This window comes from Pistacia vera, unplaced genomic scaffold, assembly GCF_008641045.1.
Source record: "Pistacia vera cultivar Batoury unplaced genomic scaffold, PisVer_v2 Contig412, whole genome shotgun sequence".
Lineage (NCBI taxonomy): Eukaryota > Viridiplantae > Streptophyta > Magnoliopsida > Sapindales > Anacardiaceae > Pistacia > Pistacia vera.
In genome coordinates, this window is record NW_022196238.1 from 798,980 (window position 1) to 821,180 (window position 22,201).

Below are 22,201 nucleotides of genomic sequence, written 5' to 3' on the forward strand. Positions count from 1 at the left end.
GCCTTTCAAACAAGATAAATGTTTAAATTTACTTCAAAAATTCAATTAAACTTTATTTTCTAGATTCTTACACTTCTTAAAACTTTATATAGGTCCGAGTTCTCATACAACAAAACAAAGAATAACAATTTCCCAACCCAAGGTTTAGCGTAATTAATTTTCCACCCAAAAAGTTTGAAATTTTTTCCATCTATCATTATTAATTAAGATCTATCTATTACTCTGTTAAGTTTTAACTGCAAAGGACAAAATGGTAAATTGATAAACCCAAACCTTTTTATTTTTGGGATCGACATGATGTATTGTTTTTCTTTAACAACTGACTGCGATGGACACAGCCACACCCGATAGGAACAATCTTGATCGAGACATTCTCACCTCAATAAGAGAATAGAACAAAACAGCTACAAGCTGACCACTTTTTTCTGAAACAAACAGTTGAGTTGCAAAAATGTTACAAGACGATGATATCTTAAAAGGCCTATTGGAACAACTACAAATCCCCCCACAAAACTCAATCCAAAGAATCCCCCAATGGTAACAATAAGTCACTCTCACTCTCTCCCCAACCCCAAAAACGACACTGAATCCTGCATTTCCCCTCCTGTTAACCACGAAAATCTCCAAATCCTATTACACAACACCCATCATCAAAATCGTCGTCACCTCCACCGCCGTCTTTGTCACTATCGTCGTGTTATTTGAGTTCTGAGAAGGTCGAGAATGGGTGGTTAGATTATGGGCTTTGAGGTTTTATGGGCCGAGATTTGTAGTTTCATTTCTTTGTTTGGGAATAAAGACGGTGCGAGTAAAGAAGCGTTTTGGACATTCGATCGAGTTGCGTGCATAGCTGTCTTGGTGATATGGTGGTGGTTGTGCCGACGGCGGCAGAATCAGAGAGAGAGAGAGAGAAAGGGTAGTAGAGCACTTGCAGTTGATTATCAGAGAAAAATGAGGTCAGGGTTAATTGGGTTATTATCATCTTTAAGGTTATTTTCTTCTTTACAGATTATACCATCTCAATTACCAACCGGAGGAAATTATTTTTCACAAACTGTTTGGGTGGAAAATAACTATGCCAAACCTTGGGTGGGAAATTGTTATTCCCCCCTACAACAAAATTCTTTTAAATCTAAAACTAGTGGGTTTCTGATAACGTGTCAACAGATCGTGGTGCCTTCCAGCAGTTTATATTATACGCGACCGCACTAGATCAGCATTTTTTTTTTTCACAGTGCAAAGCAAACGACGGCTAACGAAACTGAGGCGATCAAATACGACACACAACACTTTTGAAGAAGAAATTTCAAAACTTAAAACCTCTTTCAACTCAATAAATTATTTTTAAATTTAAAAAAAAAAAAAAGAGGACAAAAAGATCCTGATTTTCTCAAGAAAAATTTATTTATTTTCTCGAGAATTTGTGCAATTATAATGAAATTGACGCCATATTTTTCCAGTTTCTTACTGATCTTATTGCTCTCGGTTCAATTTCGGGCTTCGTTCGGATTGCACTCGACCGACCAGGCCTATGTGACGCTACTGTACGGCGATGAGTTTCTATTGGGTGTTAGGGTTTTGGGGAAGTCAATACGCGATACTGGATCCACGAAAGACATGGTTGTTTTGGTCTCTGATGGTGTCTCCGGTTACGCTAAGAAGCTTCTTCAGGTAATTTAATCAAGTGAATTTGAAAGTCGGGACTTTTTTGTTGATTAAAATGGGAAGTCGAAGGAAAGTTATTGATTTATTTCAAGATAGAGTGGCAATTTTTAATCTTTATCTGCATTTAAACTAGTTAAGGACTTTTTTTAACCAATTGATATTACTTATACTCTTTAACTTTCATTTTTTTTTTTTGTGGGATTTATTAATGAAGTTAATAATTTAGTTGGCTGATAAGTCAGTTATTAGAAAAATATTACTTGAAATTTAAGTTCTGAGCTTTTAACATATTACTTGGTGGAGAATTTTGCAGGCAGATGGGTGGAAGGTGGAGGAGATAAGTTTATTGACGAATCCAAATCAAGTGCGTCCGAAAAGGTTTTGGGGCGTCTATACTAAGCTTAAGATTTTCAATATGACTAACTACAGAAAAGGTATGGTTTTGTTTGTTTTCATGGGAATAATTGTGTGTCTGGTCTGTAGATGTAAAGTTAGAAAATAGGCTTTAGTTATAGGTTGTATGTGTTGTGATTGGATTTGCTTTGTTAGAATTTTCATTTACATATGAGTAGCTTGTACATAAATGGGAATAATGAGGAACCAGTGTTCTGTACAATGCCACTTGATATGACCACTGGACAGTCCCTTTAAATGTAATGTGTTCCTTTTTCCAAGAATCATTTGGATACTAGAACGCTGGATAATGGTCTGGCGGCGGGAGATCATTTTATTTGAAAAACTTCTATTTCTGTGGACTACTCTTTTTGGATTCCTTGTCTTACCTGGTAAAGTGATTACGATGTGTGGATTGTTTGGAGCATGTTCTCTTTATTTTGTTTTTCTGGGAGAAAGTTATTTTTCCTTAGTTTCTTTGTTCTATGAAAGAATAAGAGCATGAGCTGTTGTGTTTTACTGGATTTTTAAATTAAAGCATTTTGTTGATGCATGTAATTCAGTTTTCTTCTATGTTTATGATGGGTCTAGCATTTAGATTGTTATATATGAGGCTTTTCCCACATTCTTTCAGCAAAGAAATATTAGCTTTTTAATTTCTGCAATTTAAGTTTGAGTTCATCTATCTTTTTTACTTTTAACCAATGAGGTTTTTGTTTATGCAGTTGTTACTTGATGCTGATAATATTGTGGTCAAGAACATGAGGATCTTTTCAGATGTCGAAAATTCTGTGCTAACCTGAAGCATTCTGAGAGGCTAAATTCAGGGGTCATGGTTGTTGAACCGTCAGAAACAGTTTTCAATGAATAGATGAGCAAAGTGAACACGTTCATTCATACACTGGAGGTAAGGCATTTCTTGGGTGTTGTTGTGGTTATAATCCACTGCCTCTCTCTTTCTAGCAAATTTATGCTTTCATCCAATTTGTTTGGGATGGTTATTCATTAATTGGTTAATTAACCTTTTAATCTTTGTGTTTTTGCATTAAGAAAAAGCCTAAAAAATGTTGTAAAGTTACGAATTGACATTTAAAATATCTATGTGTAGCCAGAGTTTCCCAATTTAATTAGGAGGAAGAAATTCTGGTGAAACCTACGTGGTAACAGCAGTTATGGTGGTTATGTCAGCTGTATCCATTTAAGACAAAGCGAGTTGCAATATTTGTGTTTCCAGAATGTTTTCTAATGTATTTGTAATTGGGTTTGCATGATAATAATGTATTGTCAGTATCCTGATATTGAGCTTCACTATGTGTTAGTGTACGTTATGCAAATAACATATAGAATGAGTAAATATCAGATTACCATGGGTCTAGCTGTGTTCGTATTCAAAGTTGGCTATGGTATCCCAATTCGAACGTGTTGGTTGCCATTGCTTAACTTTGATGAAATGAAAGCTTGTGGTTGTTTGAGTTCATATTGAACAGTCTCTTTCTCTCTCTGTTTCTCTCTAATGTTCTATTGCAGGTGATCAGGGTTTCTAAATTCATATTCCCTGATTTTCCCAATGCACATGTTTTTGAGCCAAATTTATCCCCTGAGATGTTGAAGTCAGACCTGTTCCTGATATGGAGCGACTCTCTACTCTATACAATGCAGATGTTGGCCTACATGCTTGCAAATAAGGTATGAAAATTATAGATGTTAGGATGACTTATGTCATGATGCTGGTATAGTTGAAATATTTGATGCCATCATAGTAATGACTATTTCTCTTGCACTTTGATCTCATGTTTAAAAGCAAGTTAAGAGATGGGTGCAATTTCAGAAATGTTGATGACTTGTTTATTTTTTTAGGGTTTTTTTTTTTTTTTTTTTTAATTTATTATTATTTTTTAATTCTTTAACATTTTATCTCTATAATGGGCTTTCATATTCATAAATCATTGAAAATTTTGATTAAGCGTAGATAACCTATTAGCATGTAAGGATAAATTACTTCATACTTATAACTGGACACCAAGATCACGGAAGAAACTTAGTTTGAATGCTGAATAAACACTAACCTGTTTATGAAATTTCCTATATTTAAATTGTGAAGATCTTTCTGTTTCCGTTGTTGGTTGTTTATTATGGCATTCGTTAAATTAATAAAGCGAGGAATATATCTATTTCATTTACTTTTCTGATTAAAATATCCTTATACTTTTATTGAATTGTATATGCAGTGGATGGTAAATGGACTGACTCCGTGTTTATCACTATACACTCTGGTCGCTTAAACCTTGGGACTGGTGGACATCTTGGCTATTAAAACCTGTTGATGTCTGGCAGGTATTTCTCTCTACTGCTTTACCTATAATTGTGCAATTTTTAATATGTTTTTTTTTTTATCTGCTTGGTGTTTGTTGGGAAGAGAGGATTGGAGGCTGTTGCATTGTGGTTTATATAGGTTGCGTGCAGTTCTTACGTGATCATTACTGTTTTATTTTATGGTGCTAGTACTAACTAAGTCTGTATCTTTGTGTAATAGTATCGAGGTAGAAGTTTATGTTGTCTTTTAGTTTTATGAAATAAAAAGATACGTCTAATCAGTGCAGTTTCCTCCAATTTTATGATTCAACCTTAGTTTTTAATGCTGTAGGACGTCGAAATAAGGCTGAGGAAACTCGTCCTGGAACGGGAGGGGGTGGAAATCCAAATGATGATGTTTTGGTCAAAGTCCTTTTCCTGTTACCGCTTTGTGCTCTGCTTTTCTGTTACTACCGTTCTTTCCTTCAGGTTAGTGCTTACAGTTCTTTTTTTTTCCAGACATAAGCCAGTAAAATGTTGTCTTTTCGATCTCAAAAAAAAAAAAAAAAAAAAAAATATTTGGTGCAGATACGGGAGCACTTCAGCTCACTTTGTAGAAGTTCACTATGTGATCAGATTAGGCTACTTTACTTCAAAATCGATCTTGTGGAGCACTGGTATAGCAGTGTGTCGTCATCATCTGCTAATAATTCCAACCACCATGTTAGTTCCTCTTCCCCTAAGTAATTTTAGTTCATATTGCTTTAAGTTCTTTTAGTCAAATGATGTGCTCGTGACATTTTCAGTTTTGCATGTTGGATGGCCTCAGTAATTCTAAATATTGAATCTCAGTTTTAGTATGCTGAAACTCTTTATTGTGATGTATACAGTTTTCTAATGGTGCACAGTTGAAGGTGCCTGGCTATCGGGTGGAATTTCAATCTTCGTGTGCTTTATGGTTGCCCTGTTGTCCCTTGGCCTGTCTTTTGCAATGTGCCTCGGCAAGTGATGCCATGGACTGGTTTGCTGTTGGTATATGAGTGGACTTTCACACTCTTCTTTCTTTTATTTGGAGGTTTTCTCCATTTGATTACAATGGGGAAGGACAGTGGCATTCCAAGCAGGATCCTTCTCTTTCATAGAGACTCTTTTGAGATGACTCTGGAAAAGGTGTGTAATTTTCACTATGTACGAGGGGGGGTTATTGGGGGTATGGAATAAAAGATGCCAGTGCTTTTGAATGAAATACACACTGTGGTTCCTTCGTTTTTGTCTTAACTAGAAGTTGTTACTTTTGTATGTGTTTCAGGTCATCAGCGGCAGGCATCGGCTTGTGATTTTGTTACATGGTATTACGGAATCGGGATGGCATTTTTGGCTGTAGCTGTCCCTTCTTTACCATTTTATTTGGAACACGCTTTGTTTTTGAGGATTTTGCTTTGATAATGGTTTGCATTGTGATCTGAGTGTATGATTTTGTTGTTGTGGTTTGTTTAAACAATTGGAATTTGGAAGAAAACAAAATGTTGCAGGTTGCAGCATTGATTCCTGTAACTTGCTTGTGATAATGATTTCAGTGGGATGAAAACTTAAGTTAGGGTACTTTCTTTGGTCTTGTTTGATAGATTAAAGAGAACAAGAACTAAGAAAAGGTATTATGTCCATTTGAGCAGGTTAGGATTGATGGTTGCGGGAGGCATAGTTTTGGCATTTCATGACATACGCTTCAGAGCACTTGCAATTAGGTCATTTTTTAGAGGCTCGAAGACCGGGACTCCACACGACCAGGGATTGCATGTTTCTTATGCTGACAAAAGGTTCAAAGTGATTATGTAAGTTAAATGCAATGTATTTTTCCTGTAATTCATTAACATGTAAAATATTGCCGAATAATTTCAGTTAGATTGCCTTATTTCATCAGGGTTTTTTTTGTACTTTTCTAGAACAATTTTTTTTTTTTTTTTTTTTTCCCCCACAATCTCAGTTTTCCCTCAAAGAGTTTTTATTGTCCTTGTGAGTAGAATAGAATAGGTTAAGGTTGGTTATGATGAATTGATAAATGGGGTCAAATCATAGTGGGTGCACGCCTAGATTATTCCAATTGAAAGAAACTCCATGGAAAAAAAAAACAAAGAATGAATCATATGGAGTTGTTTGTGTCAGGTAACGTGACACTTTAATTGTGAAAACTACTAGCTGTTTTGGAAACCGACAATGGCTGCTTGTCTTTGGAGTTTTGTCAATGATATGCTTTGAAAGGATCAAATATAACGTGACATTTTTGTTTGTTCTTTATAAGCTTTTGGGCGTATGACCCTACCCATTGTTGTAAGAGTAGAAGCTTGGAAAGAGACTTCCAAAATCAAAAGCATTCTGAACAATAAATATCGGTAAATAATCTAATCTTATAAGTTTTTTCTCACAACTTCAACATGACAGTAACAGTCAATTAGATAAGAGGGATTTATTGTGAGCAAATGAGATCTAATTGTAAGTTAATCAATTGTGAGATATTACGTTAGAGTTATAAGAAAAAATTTGAGATTGGGTTGTAAGTGTAGTATTGTCCCATTCCAAAAAGATACTTACATTATACAGTATTATTCACACTTTTTGGCCTCCCATTTTAAACATTCAGCAAGGCACATCATTTCAAAATATAATCTTAACTTTGTTAACTATCGGATTAATATTTGAACATTTTAGGTTCTAATCAGTGGCGGATCCAGCCACTCATGGCCCACCTTCAATTTTTTTTTTTTAATATTAATATGTAAATTTATATATTTTGGCCTACCCTAAAAAAAAATTAATGGACAAAAATAGTAATATATAATAAATTTTTATTTTGGCCCACTCTAAAAGAAATTCCTGGATCCGCTACTGGTTCTAATCCTCAAATTCTTTACAAAATTAGGTTCATTAGCATATATAACCCTTCTCTATTATGCAAGTGTCATTCTCGGCCACCATTGGGTGGTATGATAATAAAAGAGCAAAGGGAGGTTTTTATGAGCTTTTGAGTTTGAGTTTTCTCATCCTTAACCAGTAATAGAGGTGGTCAGTGGCTATTGGGACTCTTATTTGACCAGTAGTTTTAACTTTCAAGACCTTGAAAGATTAGTTGAGGTATGCGTAAGTTGGCTTGAACAGCTCAAGTGATCAATCATTCTCAAATTTTATTACAATGTCTTATTGACAAATTACAAGTATATCACGTTATTTGTATTTGATACGATAAAACTATATAAAATTATAGATGCATTAATACCTGATATATGAGTAATGTTACAGTTACCGAAAGGAGCGTACCAAATTTATGCATTGAATGACGTGATGTAATTTTGACCATTGATTAATATTAATTCATAATTAATCAACGGTCAGAATTGTGTCACGTCATTCGATGCACTACTTTCTATGACTGTATTATTTTCCCAAATTATATAACCTCACAATCAATTGACCATCCAACTTAGCCAATAGCCACCACACTGGTGAAGTCAATGGAGGATGATAATTATTCTGTTGGTAACAGAATAAACGGATATAAAAAGCTTTCGGGTCACCTCCCTTTTTGCTTTACAAAATCAATAAAAAAACAGCAGCCTCCTCCTCCATTAGCAGCAATGCATGCACCCATATATTAAAGATTCAAAGTTTCTTCACAAACCCAATTTACCAAATTTTTTTAATCAATATTTTAGAAGGCAACGGCAACCCACAGCAAAAGAAAATAAATAATTAAAAATCCTAAAGTGATATCACCATTTCCACTAGTACTAAGTCAAAACTTTAAGTGGGTATCTAATTTTTCTTCGAAATCTTCTTTTTTATTTTTTTTATTTTGTTTATTTTATGATCTGGATATCCAAACCAGTTCATACATATTTTAACTAATCACCTGGGATAGTGGAACTATCGGTTAGGTGCGAGTTTTAGTGTCACCCTTAGTAGCAACTGTGGAAACCAATTTATGCATACTTTAACTAATCATCTGAGATACTGAAATTATCGGTTGGGTACGAGCTTTAGTGCCACCTCTAATAGCATCTGCGAAAACTCGAACTCGAGAGACCATGTTAAATTCTACTCTTGCTCTTTTACCCTCAATAAAATTTAAATTTGGGATATTATATTATATCATCCTCTTCCTCTTTTACTATTAGACCACCATTGATGGTTAAAATCTTTTTCTTCTTCTTCAGTTTCTGGTGAACTGTCGCTTGAACGAATCCGCACAATAGTGTTAAGACGCTTGAACGAATCCACCATTTTGTAGAATACTATTAACTTTGGTCTTTGATGAGTCATGAACCAATAGAAAATTACTAATTGATGATGTTAATTTTGTATTCTACTTTTTCTTTTTGAGTTGGACGTCGTTTTCCCACTGAACAAAGAAGACACATGTCAACTAACTCAAGTTGGATTAATTATCAAAAGAAAAAAAAGGAGACGATGAAAGTTGGACTTTAGTGAGNGAACGAATCCACCATTTTGTAGAATACTATTAACTTTGGTCTTTGATGAGTCATGAACCAATAGAAAATTACTAATTGATGATGTTAATTTTGTATTCTACTTTTTCTTTTTGAGTTGCACGTCGTTTTCCCACTGAACAAAGAAGACACATGTCAACTAACTCAAGTTGGATTAATTATCAAAAGAAAAAAAAAAAAAAAAGGAGACGATGAAAGTTGGACTTTAGTGAGCCCTCATCCTTATCCTGATGAAAAGATAATTGCAGAGAGCTACAAATTTGTACCTGTATTCAAGCTCCTTTTTTACATTGGGAAAAAAGATTCCATTGAAAAAACTTCATTTCTTCTATATATTCAAGGGGCAGATGTCCCCATTTGTTGACCAACTATGTCACAAACATGAATTATCTTCGAGTAAACGACTTTTCCCCACTCAAGGTTTGCTTTAATAAACTTTTGCACCCAAAAAGTTTCAATATATCATTTCTTCACCCAAAGTTTATATTCCATTAATACTCAAAATACATTTCACTTTCTCAGTCGATGTTCAGCGAGTTGTCAAGAGCCAAGTTAAGAGAGGTTTTGTAGAGTAGAGGTTAATGGATTGAGTGGTGGTGACCATTGAATATTCGTCACCGGAATCAATAGAAAATCAACTAAGAATAGGAAACCCTAACTTTGTAGTGACTGACAATTGGCGAGAAATTAGGTATCGAAGTGAAAGGGGTTTTGTAGGGAGAAGACCGGAGGTTCAATGGTGGTGTCGAAGAGAATTTTTGCCATCGAAATCGGCTTTGGGTATTAACAGAATATAAACTTTAAGTGGAAAAATGGTATTTTAAAACTTTTTGGGTGGGAAAATGTCATTGAGGCAAACCTTGGGAGGACAAAAGTCGTTTTACTTATTTTCTTCATCGTAATCTCTCTCTGCTTGCTTCATTGCCACTGCAACTACACAACACATAAAAATGATCACTTGATCATCAATTTGACTACCTTTTTGTTCAATCTCTAGCTAAGGTTATATAAGAAGGTAAATTAATGAGGATTTTAATACATTATCCCATAGATTTTCTCCCTAAGTATTTGGAGTCTGGGCCGCAGAAACCCGCCTTTAAGAGCAAGACACTTGTAATTTTCCAGGATACCGATGGAATTATCAGATATCACACTGCCCAGTTTCCCATTGGAGCATGAAAATTTGAAGTACCAATGAGAAAACGCACTTAAAAAAGAAAGTTACATATGTAATTCTGATACTTAGAGAAATCTTGAAGTTGACTTTTAATAGATGCTTAGATTCACCAATAAAAGATTTGGATAAAGAATATTTGCAGACTCCATAACATTAAGTTTTATTATCTGGATTGATGAGCTAGCCTTAAAACTTTTTTTTCCATACTTTTCAGAAGTCAGAACCCGCATATATTCTTCTACTGTTATTATTCTCCCCATATGAAATCTCTTACTTGTGCAGTTTTTTATAAACATTCCCATTTCAGGTTTTCAACTCTTTCCACTCAGACACCAAACTGGCAAAACAATTATGAGAGACAGCTAATTTGTAGATATATAGTTGAACTTTTTAAATTGCAAATTAATGCTCATGAATGTCGATTATCTTATGCAGCTGCCAGATAGATCAGGCGCTATTGTTCCCTCAAACAATTCCCACTGAAATAACTATAGCTAGCATTTACTTATACTTACCTACCAGCCAGAAACTAAACATCTTTGCTTTGTTATTTAAGAAAAAATGAAAGAAACCATGAGGTGTGGTCAGCTGGTAACTGGAGTCCAAGTGGGGTGAACTTACCAGCAATGTCAGGGGTTCAAACCACGCACTAGAAGCACCTTGTAGAAAGGGCCTTGGGGTACTTACCTGAGCCCTGATCGGGATTAGCCTCATACCTTCGGATATGGGGAAACTTGAGGCTTTCACCCAAAAAAATGACAGAAATTTAAAGATATATAACAAGAAAGTTAATGAATCTAAAGTAATAAATCTAAATGAACAAGGAAGAAAATTACCCTTATGTTTTACAAAGATATTGTAATTTCGTGTCTTACAATGTCGGAGCACAAAAGCTATAGAGCACTCAAAGAAAATCAATTTGTTTGGTTGCCCATATTAATATACTAACACACAAATATGGAAAAGAAAGAGAAATCCTGCAACTATAGAAATGGATTTCAAGATTCCATACCTTATTCTAATTAGTCTTATATCCTCCATGCATTTTCTTGGCTACCAAACAAGTTCTAAAGGGGAAAAAAAAGGGAAAAGGGAAAGAAAATGAATTAAAAAGGAGGATAACTGAAAGCCAAGCATCAGACTTGCCTAGAGATTAAACTTCTCTCCTGAATATTATTCAGGATAACCTTTGATTATTTCAGGCCATGGCTCCAAATTCTTCACCATGGAAGAAATTTCGCCATGAAATAATAATCTTCTTCTTCTTCCTTCAAACTCCGAACATGCCATGGATGTCATCTTCATGATCTTCTTCTTCTTCTTCTTCTTCTTCTTCTTCTTCTTCTTCTGCTCCACCGCTTAAACAAACAGCATGAGAACCACCATGCATATTTATATAAAACAAACAATATCAAGAAATTAAAAGAAGAAGAAAAAAACAATATTCAGAAACTTGAAAATAAAGGAAAAGAAGAAGAAGAAGAAGTGAAATATTATGGAGTTGTCGGTAACATATATAATGTAATGAGACTTATAACATTGCTTTGTTCTTGGAATTTTTTGATGGATTAAACAAGAATTACACAAAATAATAATCATTACTAATAAATATTAATATTAATATTAATAAAAGTTTACGTACATGGCAGGGCCTACTTTTACATATTTATATATACATTTAGATTAAGAAAAAATTTAAGATAAGAGTGGGAATCTAAGTTGAAACATCTAATTGTAGGGTCCATTAAACAAAAGATTAACAAATAATATTAGTGATTATAATGGGATTAGTTTACAAGTATTCAATTATTAATTAATCGGACATGTGGCCGACGATTAGGTCATACTTAATTTATTTTGCATCAAATGAGTTGTATAATCTAGAGAGATGGATGGTGATTTAGTTGTTAAGTATGATTATCCAGAAAATGAAAAAGTAAAGGTAAAGGTAGATGAGAAAAAAGGAAAAAGAAAATGAGATGAAAGAAAAAGAAAAGAAAAAACTTTGCAGGAACTTTTATGAATGCTGGATTGCTTAAATTGTTGGGGAAAGAAATCAATGTAACTTTAATTTTAAAATTAAACCATCTTCTGGGATAATTATGAGGTTGAACATGAGTCAATTTATCTTATGCGTTTTCTAAAAATGGATTTGATGTTTTCAAGATCAAATTCTAAACTACCTCTGAGTGATCGATTGTGATTCGATAGGGGTACTAACGTTCTTTCCTTCAGGTTAGTGTCAGTTCTTTTTTTTTCCAGACATCAAGCCAGTAAAATAGTTGTCTTTTCGATCTCCAAAAAAAAAAAAAAAAAAAAAAAATTGGTGCAGAACGGGAGCACTTCAGCTCACTTTGTAGAAGTTCACTATGTGATCAGATTAGGCTACTTTACTTCAAAATCAGATCTTTGGAGCACTGGTTTACCAGGTGTCGTCATCATCTGCTCTAATTCCAACCACCATGTTAGTTCCTCTCCCTAAGTATTTTATGTTCAATTGCTTTAAGTTCTTTTAGTCAAATGATGTGCTGTGACATTTTCAGTTTTGCTATGTTGGATGGCCTCCAGTAATTCTAAATATTGAATTCCAGTTTTCTATGTATGCTGAAACTCTTATTGTGATGTTATACAGTTTTCTAATGGTGCACAGTTGAAGGTGCCGGCTATCTGGGTGGAATTTCAATCTTCGTGTGCTTTATGGTTGCTCGTGTGTCCTGGCCTGTCTTTTGCAATTGTGCCTCGCAAGTGATGCCATGGACTGGTTTGCTGTTGGTATATGAGTGGACTTCACACTCTTCTTTCTTTTATTTGGAGGTTTTCTCCATTTGATTATCAATGGGGAAGGACGTGGCATTCCAAGCAGGATCCTTCTCTTCTCATAGAGCCTTTTGATGATGACTCTGGAAAGGTGTGTTAATTTTCACTTGTACGAGGGGTGGTTTAGTGGGTTAGAATAAAAGATGCCAGTGCTTTTGAATGAAATACACACTGTGGTTCCTTTCGTTTTTGTCTTAACTAGAGTTGTTACTTTTTGTATGGTTTCAGGTCATCAGCGGCAGGCATCGGCTTGTGATTTTGTTACATGGTATTACGGAATGGGATGGCATTTTTGGCTGTAGCTGTCCCTTCTTTACCATTTTTATTGGAATCACAGCTCTGTTTTGAGGTAATTTTGCTTTGAAATGGTTTGCATTGTGATGGTAATGTGATGATTTTGTTGTTGTGGTTTTTAAACAAATGGAATTTGGAAGACAACAAAATGTGCAGGTTGCAGCATTGATTCCTGTAACTTGCTTGTGATAATGATTTCAGTGGGAATTGAAAACTTAAGTTAGGTGACATTTCTTTGGTCTTGTTTGATAGATTAAAGAGAACAAGAACTAAGAAAAGGTATTATGTCCATTTGAGCAGGTTAGGATGATGTTGCGGGAGGCATAGTTTTGGCATCTTTCATGACATACGCTTCAGAGCACCTTGCAATTAGGTCATTTTTTAGAGGCTCGAAGACCGGGACTCACACGACCAGGGATGCATGTTTTATGCTGACAAAGGCTTCAAAGTGATATGTAAGTTAAAGCAATGTATTTTCTGTAATTCATTTAAATGTAAAATATTGCAGAATAATTTTCAGTTAGATTGCCTTATTCATCAGGTTTTTTTGTATATTCTTTAGAATCAAATTTTTTTTTTTTTTTTTTTTTTCACAATCAGTTTTCCTCAAGAGTTTTATTGTCCTTGTGAGTAGAATAGAATAGGTTAAGGTTGGTTATGATGAATTGAAAATGGGGTCAAATAAGTGGGTGCACGCCTAGATTATTCCAATTGAAAGAAACTCCATGGAAAAAAAAACAAAGAATGAATCATATGGAGTTGTTTGTGTCAGGAACGTGACACTTTAATGTTGAAATACTAGCTGTTTTGGAAACCGACAATGGCTGCTTGTCTTTGGAGTTTGTCAATGATGCTGAAAGGACAATATAACGTGACATTTTTGTTTGTCTTATAAGCTTTTGGGCGTATGACCTACCCATTGTTGTAAGAGTAGAAGCTTGGAAAGAGACTTCCAAAATCAAAAGCATTCTGAACAATAAATATCGGTAAATAATCTAATCTTTAAGTTTTTTCTCAAAACTTCAACATGACAGTAACAGAATTAGATAAGAGGGATTTATTGGGAGCAATGAGATCTAATGTAAGTAATCAATTGTGAGTATACGTTAGGAGTTATAAGAAAAAATTTGAGATTGGGTTGTAAGTGTAGTATTGTCCATTCCAAAAGATACTAATATACAGTATATTCACACTTTTTGGCCTCCCATTTTAAACATTCAGCAAGGCACATCATTTCAAAATATAATCTTACTTTGTAACTATCGGATTAATATTGAACATTTTAGGTTCTAATCAGTGGCGGATCCAGCCACTTGGCCCACCTTCAATTTTTTTTTTTTTATATTATATTAAATGTAAATTAATATTTTGGCCTACCCTAAAAAAAAATAATGGACAAAAATAGTAATATATAATAAATTTTTTTTTGGCCCACCTAAAAGAAATTCCTGGATCCGCTACTGGTTCTAATCCCAAATTCTTTACAAAATTAGGTTCATTAGCATAATAAACCTTCTCTATATGCAAGTGTCATTCTCGGCCACCATTGGGTGGTATGATAATAAAAGAGCAAAGGGAGGTTTTATGAGCTTTTGAGTTTGAGTTTTCTCATCTTAACCAGTAATAGAGGTGGTCAGTGGCTATTGGGACTTTTGACCAGTAGTTTTAACTTTCAAGACCTTGAAAGATTGTGAGGTATGCGTAAGTTGGCTTGAACAGCTCAAGTGATCATCATTCTCAAATTTTATTACAATGTTTATTGACAAATTACAAGTATTCACGTTATTTGTATTTGATACGATAAAATATTAAAATTATAGAGCATTAATACCGATATATGAGTAATGTTACAGTTACCGAAAGGAGCGTACCAATTTATGCATGAATGACGTGATGTAATTTGACCATGATTAATATTAATTCATAATTAATCAACGGAGAATTGTGTCACGTCACTTCGATGCACTACTTTCTATTGAAGTATTATTTTCCCAAATTATTAAACTCACAACAATTGACCATCCAACTTAGCCAATAGCCACCACACTGGTGAAGTCAATGGAGGATGATAATTTTCTGTTGGTAACAGAATAACGGATTAAAAAGCTTTCGGGTCACCTCCCTTTTTGCTTTACAAAATCAATAAAAAAACAGCAGCCTCCTCTCCATTAGCAGCAATGCATGCACCCATATATTAAAGATTCAAAGTTTCTTCACAAAAACCAATTAACCTAATTTTTTTAACATATTAGAAGGACGGCAACCCACAGCAAAAAGAAATAAATAATTAAAAATCTAAAGTGGATATCACCATTTCCACTAGTACTAATATCCAAGTCAAAAGCCAGTGGGTATCAAATTTCTCTTGAAAATCTTTTCTATTTATTTATTTTATGATCTGGATATCCAAACCGTTCTACATATTTTAACTAATCACTGGGATAGTGGAACTATCGTTAGGTGCGAGTTTATGTCACCCTTAGTAGAACTGTGGAAACCATTATGCAACTTAACTAATCATCGAGATACTGAAATATCGGTTGGGTACGAGCTTTAGTGCCACCTCTAATAGCATCTGCGAAAACTCGAACTCGAGAGACCATGTTAAATTCTTCTTGCTCTTTTACCCTCAATAAAATTAAATTTGGGATATTATATTATATCATCCTCTTCCTTTTACTATAGACCACCATTGATGGTTAAAATCTTTTTCTTCTTCTTCAGTTTCTGGTGAACTGTCGCTTGAACGAATCCGCACAATAGTGTTAAGACGCTTGAGAATCCACCATTTTGTAGAATAGTATTAACTTTGGTCTTTGATGAGTCATGAACCAATAGAAAAATACTAATTGATGTGTTAATTTTGTATTCTACTTTTTCTTTTTGAGTTGACGTCGTTTTCCCACTGAAAAAAGAAGACACATGTCAACTAACTCAAGTTGGATTAATTATCAAAAGAAAAAAAAAAGGAGACGATGAAAGTTGGACTTTAGTGAGTCCTCATCCTTATCCTGATGAAAGATAATTGCAGAGAGCTACAAATTTGTACCTGTATTCAAGCTCCTTTTTTACATTGGGAAAAAAGATTCCATTGAAAAAACTTCATTTCTTCTATATATTCAAGGGGCAGATGTCCCCATTTGTTGACCAACTATGTCACAAACATGATATCTTCGAGTAAACGACTTTTCCCCATCAAGGTTTGTTAATAAACTTTTGCACCCAAAAGTTCAATATATCATTTCTTACCCAAAGTTTATATTCCATAATACTCAAAATACATTTCACTTTTCAGTCGATGTTCAGCAGAGTTGTCAAGAGCCAAGTTAAGAGAGGTTTTGTAGAGTAGAGGTTAATGGATTGAGTGGTGGGACCATTGAATATGTCACCGGAATCAATAGAAATCAACTAAGAATAGGAAACCCTAACTTTGTAGTGACTGACAATTGCGAGAAATTAGGTATCGAAGTGAAAGGGGTTTTGTAGGGAGAAGACCGGAGGTTCAATGGTGGTGGCGAAGAGAATTTTTGCATCGAAACGGCTTGGGTATTAACAGAATATAAAATTTAAGTGGAAAAATGGTATTTTAAAACTTTTTGGGGGGAAAATGTCATTGAGGCAAACCTTGGGAGGACAAAAGTGTTTTACTTATTTTCTGCGGCGGGAGATCATTTTATTTGAAAAACTTCTATTTCTGTGGACTACTCTTTTTGGATTCCTTGTCTTACCTGGTAAAGTGATTACGATGTGTGGATTGTTTGGAGCATGTTCTCTTTATTTTGTTTTTCTGGGAGAAAGTTTTTTTCCTTAGTTTCTTTGTTCTATGAAAGAATAAGAGCATGAGCTGTTGTGTTTTACTGGATTTTTAAATTAAAGCTCATTTTGTTGATGCATGTAATTTCAGTTTTCTTCTATGTTATATGATGTGTCTAGCATTTAGATTGTTATATATGAGGCTTTTCCCACATTCTTTCAGCAAAGAAATATTAGCTTTTTAATTTCTGCAATTTAAGTTTGAGTTCATCTATCTTTTTTACTTTTAACCAATGAGGTTTTTGTTTTATGCAGTTGTATATCTTGATGCTGATACTATTGTGGTCAAGAACATTGAGGATCTTTTCAGATGTCGAAAATTCTGTGCTAACCTGAAGCATTCTGAGAGGCTAAATTCAGGGGTCATGGTTGTTGAACCGTCAGAAACAGTTTTCAATGATATGATGAGCAAAGTGAACACGTTACATTCATACACTGGAGGTAAGGCATCTATTGTGTGTTGTTGTGGTTATAATCCACTGCCTCTCTCTTTCTAGCAAATTTATGCTTTCATCCAATTTGTTTGGGATGGTTATTCATTAATTGGTTAATTTAACCTTTTAATCTTTGTGTTTTTGCATTAAGAAAAAGCCTAAAAAATGTTGTAAAGTTAAGAATTGACATTTAAAATATCTATGTGTAGCCATGAGTTTCCCAATTTAATTAGTAGGAAAGAAATTCTGGTGAAACCTACGTGGTAACAGCAGTAATGGTGGTTATGTCAGCTGTTTCCATTTAAGAACAAAGCGAGTTGCAATATTTGTGTTTCCAGAATGTTTTCTATTGTATTTGTAATTGGGTTTGCATGAATAATTAATGTTAATTGTCAGTATCCTTGATATTTGAGCTTCACTATGTGTTAGTTACGTTATGCAAATAACATATAGAATGAGTAAAATTATCAGATTACCATGGGTCTAGCTGATGTTCGTATTCAGAAGTTGGACTATGGTATTCCAATTCGAACATGTTGGTTGCCATTGCTTAACCTGTGATGAAATGAACGCTTGTGGTTGTTTGAGTTCATATTGAACAGTCTCTTTCTCTCTTTGTTTCTCTCTAATGTTTCTTATATGGCAGGTGATCAGGGATTTCTAAATTCATATTACCCTGATTTTCCCAATGCACATGTTTTTGAGCCAAATTTATCCCCTGAGATGTTGAAGTCTAGACCTGTTCCTGATATGGAGCGACTCTCTACTCTATACAATGCAGATGTTGGTCTTTACATGCTTGCAAATAAGGTATGAAAATTATAGATGTTAGGATGATTTATGTCATGATGCTGGTATAGTTGAACTATTTTGATGCCATCATAGTAATGACTATATTCTCTTGCACTTTGATCTTCATGTTTAAAAGCAAGTTAAGAGATGGGTGCTATTTCAGAAATGTTGATGACTTGTTTATTTTTGAGGGTTTATTTTTTTTAATTTATTATTATTTTTTTAATTCTTTAACAATTTTTATCTCTATGATGGGCTTTCATATTCATAAATCATTGAAAATTTTGATTAAGCGTAGATAACCTATTAGCATGTAAGGATAAATCACTTACATTACTTATAACTGGACACCAAGATCACGGAAGAAACTTAGTTTGAATACTGAAATAAACACTAACCTGTTTTATGGAATTTCCTATATTTAAATTGTGAAGATCTTTCTTGTTTCCGTTGTTTGGTTGTTATTTATGGCATTCCCTTAAATTAATAAAGCGAGGAATATATCTATTTCATTTACTTTTCTGATTAAAATATCCTTATACTTTTATTGAATTATATATGCAGTGGATGGTAAATGAGACTGAACTCCGTGTTATTCACTATACACTTGGTCCGCTTAAACCTTGGGACTGGTGGACATCTTGGCTATTAAAACCTGTTGATGTCTGGCAGGTATTTCTCTCTACTGCTTTACCTATAATCTGTGCAATTTTTTAATATGCTTTTTCTTTTTATCTGCTTGGTGTTTGTTGGGAAGAGAGAGGATCTGGAGGCTGTTGCATTTTGGTTTATATTGGTTGCGCTGCATGTTCTTATTGTGATCATTACTGTTTTTATTTTATGGTGCTAGTACTGAACTAAGTCTGTATCTTTGTGTAATAGTATCTGAGGTAGAAGTTTATGTTGTCTTTTATTGTTTTATGAAATAAAAAGATACGTCTAATCAGTGCAGTTTCCTCCAATTTTATGATTCAACCTTAGTTTTTAATGCTGTAGGACGTCAGAATAAGGCTTGAGGAAACTCGTCCTGGAACGGGAGGGGGTGGAAATCCAAATGATGATGTTTTGGTCAAAGTCCTTTTCCTGTTACCGCTTTGTGCTCTGCTTTTCTGTTACTACCGTTCTTTCCTTCAGGTTAGTGCTTGCAGTTCATTTTTTTTTTTTTCCAGACATCAAGCCAGTAAAATAGTTGTCTTTTCGATCTCAAAAAAAAAAAAAAAAAAAAAAATAATTTGGTGCAGATACGGGAGCACTTCAGCTCACTTTGTAGAAGTTCACTATGTGATCAGATTAGGCTACTTTACTTCAAAATCAGATCTTGTGGAGCACTGGCTTATAGCAGTGTGTCGTCATCATCTGCTACTAATTCCAACCACCATGTTAGTTCCTCTTCCCCTAAGTAATTTTATGTTCATTATTGCTTTAAGTTCTTTTAGTCAAATGATGTGCTCTTGACATTTCCAGTTTTGCTATGTTGGATGGCCTCCAGTAATTCTAAATATTGAATTCTCAGTTTTCTATGTATGCTGAAACTCTTTATTGTGATGTTATACAGTTTTCTAATGGTGCACAGTTGAAGGTGCCTGGCTATCTGGGTGGAATTTCAATCTTCGTGTGCTTTATGGTTGCTCTGTTGTCCCTTGGCCTGTCTTTTGCAATTGTGCCTCGGCAAGTGATGCCATGGACTGGTTTGCTGTTGGTATATGAGTGGACTTTCACACTCTTCTTTCTTTTATTTGGAGGTTTTCTCCATTTGATTTATCAATGGGGAAGGACTGTGGCATTCCAAGCAGGATCCTCCTCTTCTCATGGAGACTCTTTTGATGATGACTCTGGAAAAGGTGTGTTAATTTTCACTGTGTACGAGGGGTGGTTTATGTGGGTTAACGGAATAAAAGATGCCAGTGCTTTTGAATGAAATACACACTGTGGTTCCTTTCGTTTTTGTCTTAACTAGAAGTTGTTACTTTTTGTATGTGTTTCAGGTCATCAGCGGCAGGCATCGGCTTGTGATTTTGTTACATGGTATTACGGAATCGGGATGGCATTTTTGGCTGTAGCTGTCCCTTCTTTACCATTTTTATTTGGAATCACAGCTCTGTTTTTGAGGTAATTTTGCTTTGATAATGGTTTGCATTGTGATGCTAATGTGATGATTTTGTTGTTGTGGTTTGTTTAAACAATTGGAATTTGGAAGACAACAAAATGTTGCAGGTTGCAGCATTGATTCCTGTAACTTGCTTGTGATAATGATTTCAGTGGGAATTGAAAACTTAAGTTATGGTTACATTTCTTTGGTCTTGTTTGATAGATTAAAGAGAACAAGAACTAAGAAAAGGTATTATGTCCATTTGAGCAGGTTAGGATTGATGGTTGCGGGAGGCATAGTTTTGGCATCTTTCATGACATACGCTTCAGAGCACCTTGCAATCAGGTCATTTTTGAGAGGCCTTGAAGACCGGGACTCCACACGACCAGGGATTGCATGTTTCTTATGCTGACAAAAGGCTTCAAAGTGATTATGTAAGTTAAAAGCAATGTATTTTTCCTTGTAATTCATTTAACATGTAAAATATTGCAGAATAATTTTTCAGTTTAGATTGCCTTATTTCCATGAGGTTTTTTTGTAATATTCTTTCTAGAATCAAATTTTTTTTTTTTTTTTTTTTTCCCCCACAATCTCAGTTTTCCCTCAAAGAGTTTTTATTGTCCTTGTGAGTAAAATAGAATAGGTTAAGGTTGGTCATGATGAATTGATAAATGGGGTCCAATAATAGTGGGTGCACGCCTAGATTATTCCAATTGAAAGAAACTCCATGGAAAAAAAACAAAGAATGAATCATATGGAGTTGTTTGTGTCAGGTAACGTGACACTTTAATTGTGAAAACTACTAGCTGTTTTGGAAACCGACAATGGCTGCTTGTCTTTGGAGTTTTGTCAATGATATGCTTTGAAAGGATCAAATATAACGTGACATTTTTGTTTGTTCTTTATAAGCTTTTGGGCGTATGACCCTACCCATTGTTGTAAGAGTAGAAGGTTGGAAAGAGACTTCCAAAATCAAAAGCATTCTGACCAATAAATATCGGTAAATAATCTAATCTTATAAGTTTTTTCTCACAACTTCAACATGACAGTAACAGTCAATTAGATAAGAGGGATTTATTGTGAGCAAATGAGATCTAATTGTAAGTTAATCAATTGTGAGATATTACGTTAGAGTTATAAGAAAAAATTTGAGATTGGGTTGTAAGTGTAGTATTGTCCCATTCCAAAAAGATACTTACATTTACAGTATTATTCACACCTTTTTGGCCTCCATTTTACATTCAGCAAGGCACATCATTTCAAAATAATCTTAACTTTGTTAACTATCGGATTAATATTGAACATTTTAGGTTCAATCAGTGGCGGATCCAGCCACTCATGGCCCACCTTCAATTTTTTTTTTTTAATATTAATATGTAAATTATAATTTTGGCCTACCCTAAAAAAAAAATTAATGGACAAAAATAGTAAATATAATAATAAATTTTTTTTTGGCCCACTCTAAAAGAAATTCCTGGATCGCTACTGGTTCTAATCTCAAATTCTTTACAAAATTAGGTTCATTAGATATATAACCCTTCTCTATTATGCAAGTGTCATTCTCCCACCATTGGGTGGTATGATAATAAAAGAGCAAAGGGAGGTTTTATGAGCTTTTGAGTTTGAGTTTTCTCATCCTTAACCAGTAATAGAGGTGGCAGTGGCTATTGGGATCTATTTGACCAGTAGTTTTAACTTTCAAGACCTTGAGATTAGTTGAGGTATGCGTAAGTGGCTGAACAGCTCAAGTGATCAATCATTCTCAAATTTTATTACAATGTTTATTGACAAATACAAGTATATCACGTTATTTGTATTGATACGATAAAACTATATAAAATTAGATGCATTAATACCTGATATATGATAATTTACAGTTATCAAAAGGAGCGTACCAAATTTATCAGAATGACGTGGTAATTTTGACCATGAT

General features: G+C 34.3%; 1 protein-coding gene across 2 annotated transcripts; it reads left to right on the forward strand.

The window, feature by feature from the left end:
* Nucleotides 1-1,252: 1,252 nt before the first annotated feature.
* On the forward strand, nucleotides 1,253-20,816 carry LOC116142541 (inositol phosphorylceramide glucuronosyltransferase 1). 2 transcript variants are annotated; one of them, XM_031427975.1, is made up of 10 exons: nucleotides 1,253-1,671; nucleotides 1,979-2,099; nucleotides 17,209-17,394; nucleotides 18,034-18,197; nucleotides 18,744-18,851; nucleotides 19,176-19,313; nucleotides 19,421-19,558; nucleotides 19,735-20,020; nucleotides 20,165-20,288; nucleotides 20,539-20,816. In XM_031427975.1, exons 1-10 carry the CDS (start codon nucleotides 1,435-1,437, stop codon nucleotides 20,678-20,680), a joined length of 1,644 nt encoding a protein of 547 aa, XP_031283835.1. In that variant the 5' UTR covers nucleotides 1,253-1,434; the 3' UTR covers nucleotides 20,681-20,816. The 2 variants fall into 2 exon arrangements, with proteins under 2 accessions (XP_031283835.1, XP_031283836.1); XM_031427976.1 differs by having other exon boundaries at nucleotides 19,469-19,558.
* Nucleotides 20,817-22,201: the final 1,385 nt, after the last annotated feature.

What these genes read in the sequence shown, in the direction of transcription:
- LOC116142541 (XM_031427975.1), top strand. Translation starts at nt 1,435, where the DNA reads ATGAAATTGACGCCATATTTTTCCAGTTTCTTACTGATCTTATTGCTC. An exon ending in GTTACATTCATACACTGGAG is followed by an intron (nt 17,395 to 18,033) that starts GTAAGGCATCTA and finishes CTTATATGGCAG; the next exon opens with GTGATCAGGGATTTCTAAAT. An exon ending in CTACTAATTCCAACCACCAT is followed by an intron (nt 19,559 to 19,734) that starts GTTAGTTCCTCT and finishes GATGTTATACAG; the next exon opens with TTTTCTAATGGTGCACAGTT.